We start from the raw sequence: 8785 nt of genomic DNA, 5'->3' as shown, positions 1-8785 counted from the left end.
TATATAGTCAGTTTTCAGATATTGGATATTTTCCATCCATAATTTCACAGAATGTGAAAATTGTAGAATTGGCAGTTACTGATATAAACAATTTTTTAAAAAAATATTTGTATTACAACTTTATTAAGTAGGCTACACCAGGCATAAATGGCACTATATCTTTTTAAGGTTCAACAGGCATTTTGTTTGAAAAGAAATCTCACCATATTAAATCTCTGTGGAGCTTTTCTAAAACACAATGCTATATAATTCATGAATAGACTTTTCCATAACTGATGTAATGACTCATGTTGAAAGTGTAACTGTTTCTGTAATTATGATTATGGTTAATGATGTCATATTGACGTCATTCTCAGTTATTTACACAAACTTTCTTGCTTCTCATGAGTCATGTTTCCTCCTCCTTTACAAAAGAAATGCCCTTTTTTTTTATCAGATTTTCTGAACATTTTAGAATATTTATAATATAGCATTATATAATAATGCTATAATAATATAGCATTTTAAATACGTTTTTATATTTAAGAAACTTATAATTAGTGTAAAAATAAAATTATTGTATTGATGTATACTTTTAATTCTGATTTTATAAAAAAAAAAAAAAAAAAATAGAAAAATAATCACAGACATTCTCTCCCTCGAAACCATAAACCGCTAGAAATACTTTAGGTCTGAGCCACTGAAGAAATTCACTTCCGCCATGGTGCTATTCTATTGGCTAAGTCCCTCTCCTACGTCACATCTATTAGCCAATCGGAAAGTACGCTGCATGCACGACGTGGCGGTGAAGACAAACAAGGAAGTGAATTTTGGTAATCGCGGTGAGTGGATGTGAGGTACAAATAATAACATTTATTCAGACTTTTGTACATAAATTATGATGTGTGAGAAAATAAAACATCACTTGTGGCAAATAAACATGGCGAATTAGTCATAAAAACAGAAATAATGCCCGTGTTTTAAACGAAAGGAGTAAGCCCACCTGTATATTCAGATTTAAACTTAAATCTAATACCTAAAATGGCCGCATTAAGTGTGCACTCTTTTTTTAAAGCGATTAGAAACACCACCTGAATATGGCTGTGTCCTAAACTGCATGCCACATAAAGGCAATCAGTGAAGCAACACCCTACCCTAGGGTGAAACTTCCCAGCCCTGGTCCTGGAGAAGCCCCTGCCACACTGGAGGTGTATTAGGAGCAGGAAAACACTGAACTGTGCAGGACAGGGAGTTTTCCTGGATCAGGGTTGGATCCTGTGCCCTATAAATCCATATTACATCCTGAATAATCAGCTCATTACTCTTCTTTGTGTTTCTTGTGCATCTCCCAGGACATGGCGGATGGAGGTGGAGGAGTCATTGCAACCGAGAAGTACGGCTCCCAGGAGGCCTGGAGGTACCGGATAAAGGATGGAGGGATGCGGAGAGAGAGAATGGGACAGGAACAAGTAACTAGGGGGAAATCAATCAGTGATGCATTCAAGGTGCGTCATGTCTGTCACTCCTGATACAAGTGCACTACATAGTGTCATGGCTTATAAGAGGCTTGAATGATTGAGCACTTGAAAGCATTAACACAAGTCCCTGTCCTTCTCTAGAACGTTTTCCTGCCTCAGGGTTACCCCGAGAGTGTCAGCGAGGATTATCTGCAGTATCAGATGTGGGATACGTTGCAGGTTACTCATGCATTTATTAACGCTGGTGAACATTAGTATCTTGGTAGGGTAGTTCACTCAGACTTAAAGATTTACACCTCTTCTGTGTTTTTTCTTCTCTCAGGCTTTCTCCAGCTCTCTCTCGGGCACACTCGCCACTCAGGCCTCACTGAAAGGAGTCGGAGTCGGAAATCAAGAAGCAACGGTTGCTGCAGCTACAGTGACTTGGTTACTCAGAGGTGTGTGGTGTGCGTGTGTGTGTGTGTGGGTTTATTGGTGCTGATGTGCATGAACATGGTGATGTGAAATCATTTTTCTTTTTCCTGTCTCAGATGGAACAGGGATGTTGGGGAGAATCCTTTTCGCCTGGTTTAAAGGGTGAGTGTTTGCAAGCTTTCTGCTGCTTAGTTGTGTTAATATAATAGGTGCGTGTTTCTCTCTCTGAGATGCTACAATGTTCATCTCAATATGTTATCAACAATCTAATGTGTGGAAGATACATTTAATGCAGCAGTGATTCACTACGGTACGATTCAGAGCCATTTAAATATGATTCGGTACTGAGTTCTGTTGTAATTAAACCAAAATTTAACTGACTCAAGGAAGGAGGCTGAGAAGCAGCTTTCTTTCACAAATACACCCTTTTGAATATTGATATTAGTCTCAATATACGTACTATTGATGGGAATTCTGTCTCTTTTCAGTCAGTCAGATCATTTGGCTCAGCTCACCATTAAGAGTCGACTCTTTTGGCTCTCAGATGGCCATATTGTTTTCTAAAGCAGAACAAGTTCGCAATAAAACTGACCAGTGATTGTTCTTCTTCACCTAGCTGTGACTGAGATTATTTTATGAAATCTTATTCTACCTTTCCAATTAACAGGTTTATATTGGGGTCAAATCCACGTCTCACTATTCACACTAACAAATACCTCAGACACTGAAAAGCGGTTTCCATGGAAACATTTTGATTAATGGCTTTGCTTCCATCTCAAAAAAAAAACAAAAAAAAAAAGGATGCTGTTATTGTCCTGTAACGTGAAAGTGTTTTATTCCTGTCATACCACAGCAATTACAATTTTTAAAATTTATTAAAGAATGACACATCATACTTTTTATCCATTTATAGTTACAATTAAATATTGTGGAATGTCTGTGGAATGAGTTGGTTCCTGTTCTCCCTCACCAGCCTCTCTCATTTTCTCTCTCATGAAGTTAATAAGACAAAAAAAACACAGCTTGCCATGTTACAGAGAAACCACGAAGTGTAAACGCTTCTGTTCTGGAAAACTTTAAGTTACATATTTACCTCTGACTGTTACAAAGCGCTGATACTGGAGACTCCTTCCATAAATGTTAATTAAACATCTCCTTACTGAAAGCTTCACCATATCAGCGACTACACATGATTCTTAAACTGTTTATGTGGAGTGTCTGATGTACAAGTTCCTGTGAACGAGCTGTTCCTATAGAAACGATAATGTAGTAGAATCCAGCATTCATCTCTACGCTGTAAACATTTACATCCTCTTTACTTTACAGGAGCAAACTGGATTCAGAAGCCAAAAAATGGAGGTGAGGAGTGATTAATGTTTTTGGAAGTGTTTCTTTTTAAATAATTGAGACGTTTAGAGTAACTTTGTGTTTTTAAACCTGTTTCAGGCTTTTTGCTGACATTCTCAACGACGTTGCGATGTTAATGGAGATCACCGCACCTCATTTCCCTCCTTTCTTCACTCTTATTGTGTGTATTGCCGGAGTGTTTAAGGTAAACCTCACTATTTTTACTTTATTTAAATACATTTTATACACAAAGTAAAATTTTATTCAGCAATTTAAAAGATTTGAAGGGAAAATAAAATCTGGCAAGCTTGGGAAGAGTCAGAATTCCTCCATGCTCCAAGCTGAAGCTCATAGTTTGGTGTCATTCAGCGCCAGCATCAGGAAGGGGTGTGTGTGTCCTAAATTTTAAAGGCGAAACTGTATTTTAGAAGTGATTCCGATGTCCTCCCCGTGCTTCTGGGGGGTTTCCGATAGGAGCAATATTGTCAATAGTGTGTGTGTGTGTGTGTGTGTGTGTGTGTGTGTGTGATTGTGCCCTGCGATGGGTTGGCACCCTGTCCTGGGCGTTTTTTTTATTTGTGTATAAATGTTTAGTATAAATGGTATGACTGAGCTGAATGATGTTTCGAGGTGAGTGTATGATGATTTAGGCGTGCAGGTCACACACTGCCAAACTGGTAGAGATCGACTTTAGCCTATAGTCGTGTGCAGAGCTAAAGAAGGAAAACGACACCGGTGCATTGTGGGATTTTATGAAATGGATATTCTCTGTTAAATATTTGGATGCATTTTTGCCAGGAGACTTAAATCTAATTTGATGACAGATGAGTTTAGTGAATGTGAAATGCATGGTGGATTGTGTCTTCGTCTCACTCCAGTCGATTGTGGGCGTGGCCGGAGGAGCGACAAGAGCGGCGTTAACTGTTCATCAGGCTCGCAGAAACAACATGGCCGACATCTCTGCTAAAGATGGCAGTCAGGTTGGTGCCAATGGCTGTGTCTCAAATGCTAATGGAATTCTTTCTAACAAGATCTTCAGGAAAAAGTCTTACAATAGCTGATGTTTTAGTAAGAACTCTAGCTACGTATATGTGGGTCAGGGGCTTTACTGATTCTTAATTCTTCTAACAGGAAACACTGGTCAATCTGGCAGGACTGCTGGTTAGCTTAGTGCTAATCCCACTTGTCACTGATAACCCTGTGTAAGATTTTAAAAAGATCTTTTATATACATGTGTGTTTTTGTCTGTATATGAGCCGTAATATTGATTTGTGCTGCCTTCGTTCTTCTTCCTCCTCAGGCTGACGTTTATTCTCTTCTTCCTCTTCACTGCACTCCACCTGTTTGCCAACTACAAAGCTGTCAGGTCTGTCGTCATGGAGACGCTGAACGAAGCTCGTCTGGCAATCGTCCTCCGTAGGTATTTGCTTGACGGACAGATCCTGAGTCCAGCAGAAGCCAATCAGAGAGAGCCGGTGTTTCTGGGTGAGTCCCTGGTCACTGTAATGTAATAAAGTTTATTATTTAATCGCTGTGAAATAATCCTCACAGCACAAAAAAAGCAGCAGATCAGCCAATTGAATTATCCAGCTACAATGATTGACAGCTGTGTCCGTGTTTTGAACTCTCTGATATTAACTGACACCCCGGAAGCCCCGCCCCCTTCCCCGGTGCTCTTGAAAAATGCGCTGATTCAGCACTCCTGCTTTGTCTTGAGGAAAATCAGAAAGTTTTGAGTTTATTAATATGAAATAAAATCTATCAATATATGTTTGCCTTAGCGAGCATTAGCCAAGGATATAGTGAACATCAGTCAAATTTTTATTTATTAGGGATTTCACCAAACGTTTTCACACAAATATGGTCAAACACGGCACTTTTTTGGCCACAAGAGAAAAAAAAAAATCTGAAAAAAAGGTTAAATAAGTGTCAAGTCTAGCACTGGACAAATGATATTTAGAAAGTGATTAAAAATGCTGTTCTTCATTGGTTCAGCGCAGACGTGTTCACACAGCATGGTCAAATCTGCCGCAGTAAAAACTGGAATGTGTGTGTGGGTATACATGGGGTTTTACGGTAACCACCAGGTACTTGGTGGGGAAAAACTGTTTTAGATAAGATGTAGACACTAGAAACGAATTGCTGTCCTAAAATATGAAGAAAAAACTAACTAACTAGAAACATCTCTAGTGTCTACATTTTATGAAGGTTTAGATTACACAGAGCATCCTCTGTACACGTCCCTGTGGATGAGTCGTTACTATAGAAACGGTAACGTATTAGAACTAGTGCGTTACTATAAACCTGTGATTTGCAGCTGCATTACTGTCACAGCTGTACCTTCTGACCAATCCGCTCAGAGAATGCAGCAGTGCTGTGGTAGTATTCGAAGTCTAGTCTAGTCTAGTATTCGAACTGTGTTTGGATTGCCATTCATTTGATGCTGAAGCATCTGTTTCTGTTTCTAATAAACAATCCTTCTTTTCAGAGTTTAAAACGGAAGTGCGCGTCAGACTCGGGGTCAGACTGGGAGAAGTCATTAAACAGTACGTGTGCTCGTCTACCAGTTTATTCCTAAAACCTAAACTGATGATAAATAAGATAAATAAGATGAATGCCTCCTTTTCTTTGTGGGTTGTAGGCCTCAGGAGCTCCAACTGGCTTTGAGGAACAACACCAGGTCCTACATCATAGCAATACAAAATGGTGATTTTCCTCAATCGTATGTTCATATTTACAGAGCCAGTGTTCCTATATATATATATATATATATGTGGTTAATAATATGGCCTGGCTGACTTCTCCTCATGTTTTCAGCCTTGTTGAGTTGCTTGCTCACCCTGAGTGAAGTCAGTTAGATGAGAAAACCTACTTTTTTAAACATATCTTCAGCACAATGTGTGTTTTTTTAAATACACACACACACTGGGACATTTAGAGGTTGAGTGTTTTAAAAGCTCTACAGTGAAATCTCTAGGAGAGAAGCAAACGTCTGCTTTTTCATCCTGGTCATTTTGTTAGTTTGGCTAAAAAGAAGAAGTGAAACACTACTGCGTTTCACGAAGTGAGCTAAATAAAGCATCGGGGATCAGGGAGAATTTAATTTCACATGATTTCAGACGGACTAGTGTGATATTGGAATTGGGCAAAAGACATGGCGGGGAAAAGGAAAAGGCCAGTAAATAATATAAGGAAGAAAACACTCTTGTGTGATGCTGTTCTAGGAAAATAATCAGCAACAGGGTGGTGTGATGAAGCGGTGTTACTGTTACCTCCCTGAAGTTGATGATTTTCCGATAACAGCATGTCTTATAGGGTTTATTCCTCTTACACTACAGCAATTTGCCATTTAATTAAAGATTATGACACATGACATATCCATTTATAGTTTATATGAAAATAGTCCAAACAAAATGGCCACTTTTTCAATTTACTCCCTCTCTTCTTCTTCTTCTTCTTCTTCTTCTACTTCTTCTTCTTCTTCTCAAAATGGCCTGTGATGAGACCTGCTTTATTAACTGTGCCACTCGGTCGGTGTGTCATTGAATTCATTAGTGTGGATTTGCTGTGTAGGGAGCGTGTGTGTGTGTTTGAGTGCTGATGCGTCAGTGCGTGATGAGATCATGGCAGCGTGTCAGGCTGTGTGTATCAGCACTGTGTTACACTCGTCACCGCAGCATGGAGCTCTTACACACCTCTCCGAGATCAGAGGTAAGAGACAAAGTGACTGAAGTCTCCTTCTGTCTTATAATAAAACTAGAATTCATTTCATTAGCTTAGTGCTGAACTCTTAAGATAAACGCTTAATAATCCCTCGTGGGGAAATGAAAGTGTTACAGCAATGTGGTAGTAAGAATAGTGAGGTAGAAAAATAAAAATATAAATATGATCTTTTGTTTATAATATTAAAAAAATTATGTACAACTGAATAATTTGAATAATTAAATAACTGATGTAATAAACATACTTCTCTAGAATATCCCTTCTTTCATTGTAAAGTGGGCGGAGCTAGTCTTGTTCAGTCAGTGGTCCTCATTAGAATATTAGGCCACACCCACTTGAGTGAACTTATCTGCTGTTATCCTTTTTAAACAGTGCTGGATATTTAATAAAACACTCATGTTTTAAAATGTTTGTTTTACACCTCTTTTTGTGGTACTTACAAGCTACTGAACAGAAAGTTGTTACACTGAAAGAAGTTAACATTATTGTTTGTTCCAGACTCGTGGGAACTGGTTTCTGAAAGTCACAAGCTGATGGACCAAATTTTCCAGCCCTTTTTCACAGGTATGGAAGTGATTTTTCAACATATCATCTAAACCACTACCACCATCACACCTGGGGTGTGGGTGTGTGTGTGTGTGTGTGTGTGTGTGTGTGTGTGTGTGTGTGTGTGGAGTTTATCAAGTTTATCAGCTGTGTGTGTGATAAATTCAGTGGGAAAATTTTCAGTGCATATGTTTTCAGCTTTCAAGGACGACATTAAATGCCACAGATCGCTACAGCAGCGTTATCTGATTACAGAATGTTAGAAGTAAAGGACGTAAGGACTTACAACGGGCCGTTACAGGAAAATCATCAACGACGGAACAACTCAAAGTCGATTCATTTCCTATAACAGCAAGTCCTGAACTGTTTTATTCCTTTTATACCACAGCAATTTGATAAAGAACGACTCAGCATAGTTTTTATCCATTTACAGTTACTTTTTAATGTTGTAGGACATCCGCAAGATAAGTTAGGTCCTGTTCTCACTGGCTCCTATAACACAATTCTCTCACCAGCCTCTTGTTTTGGTCTTTAACTTCAAGAGAGAGAAAAAGAGACAGTTTGTCATATTACCGAGCGACCGCAAAGCGCATAAACTCATCTGTCCTGAAGACTTCACCTCTGACACTGGAGACTCCTTCCATAAATGTTAAATAAACATCTCCTTACAGAAAACTTCACCACATCAACGATTTTAATAAGTTTATCTGGCGTGTCCGCCGTACAACGTATTGAACGAGCGCATTAATATAAACCTGTGATTAAAGTCAGAGTTGCTGTTATAGAAAATTAATCAACACCTTCTGACCAATCAGAATCGAGAATCCAGCAGCACTGTGGTGTAAAGCAAATTTATTAAGAGGATCGCAGTGAAATCTTTGAGTAACGTTAATCTATACATCGTATTTGTTTAATTGAGGTAAATCTTACTTACCTTCTAAATCGTCTAATTCCTGATGAAAAATTGCACTCAGGTCTAGAAAAAGCCGGGTGGCAGACGGACCGGACGCTGCTGGACTGGGACGAGTGGAGAGCGGAGTGGAGGAAGAAAGGCAGCTAAGACAACGAGCCAAGACGTTTTAATTCTGTGTTTCAGGGCTGTTTCAGTTGTGAGGGACCAGCGAAGATGAACAAGCCTGTTCTTTCAGTTTGTTTTATTAAATTTTAGAATAGAGCCTCTGGGGTTTGTGTAATTATTAAAAAGAAAACAGAAACAAATCCAAATCTTCACTCGGTCATTGTTCACGTATAAACAGGGTGAGCCCTTCTGAAATCACTAGGGATGGATGATATGTTTG

At 39.0% G+C, this 8785-nt stretch overlaps 1 protein-coding gene across 2 annotated transcripts; it reads left to right on the top strand.

Moving 5' to 3' along the window:
• The first annotated feature begins 688 nt into the window (after positions 1–688).
• rusf1 (RUS family member 1) lies at positions 689–8662 on the top strand. Of its 2 annotated transcripts, none has more exons than XM_026917079.3 (15): positions 689–821; positions 1332–1484; positions 1599–1676; positions 1780–1894; positions 1988–2033; positions 3198–3230; positions 3318–3423; positions 4097–4198; positions 4350–4420; positions 4519–4703; positions 5707–5764; positions 5860–5924; positions 6792–6929; positions 7440–7505; positions 8462–8662. In XM_026917079.3, exons 2-15 carry the CDS (start codon positions 1335–1337, stop codon positions 8545–8547), a joined length of 1299 nt encoding a protein of 432 aa, XP_026772880.1. In that variant the 5' UTR covers positions 689–821; positions 1332–1334; the 3' UTR covers positions 8548–8662. The 2 variants fall into 2 exon arrangements, with proteins under 2 accessions (XP_026772880.1, XP_026772879.1); XM_026917078.3 differs by having other exon boundaries at positions 739–836.
• Positions 8663–8785: the final 123 nt, after the last annotated feature.

This window comes from Pangasianodon hypophthalmus, chromosome 13 (genome assembly GCF_027358585.1).
Source record: "Pangasianodon hypophthalmus isolate fPanHyp1 chromosome 13, fPanHyp1.pri, whole genome shotgun sequence".
NCBI classification, from domain to species: domain Eukaryota; kingdom Metazoa; phylum Chordata; class Actinopteri; order Siluriformes; family Pangasiidae; genus Pangasianodon; species Pangasianodon hypophthalmus.
Note: the sequence above shows the minus strand (reverse complement) of the source record. Positions and strands in the feature narration are given on the sequence as shown.

What these genes read in the sequence shown, in the direction of transcription:
- rusf1 (XM_026917079.3), top strand. Translation starts at nt 1,335, where the DNA reads ATGGCGGATGGAGGTGGAGGAGTCATTGCAACCGAGAAGTACGGCTCC. An exon ending in AGTGACTTGGTTACTCAGAG is followed by an intron (nt 1,895 to 1,987) that starts GTGTGTGGTGTG and finishes TTCCTGTCTCAG; the next exon opens with ATGGAACAGGGATGTTGGGG. An exon ending in GTATTGCCGGAGTGTTTAAG is followed by an intron (nt 3,424 to 4,096) that starts GTAAACCTCACT and finishes GTCTCACTCCAG; the next exon opens with TCGATTGTGGGCGTGGCCGG.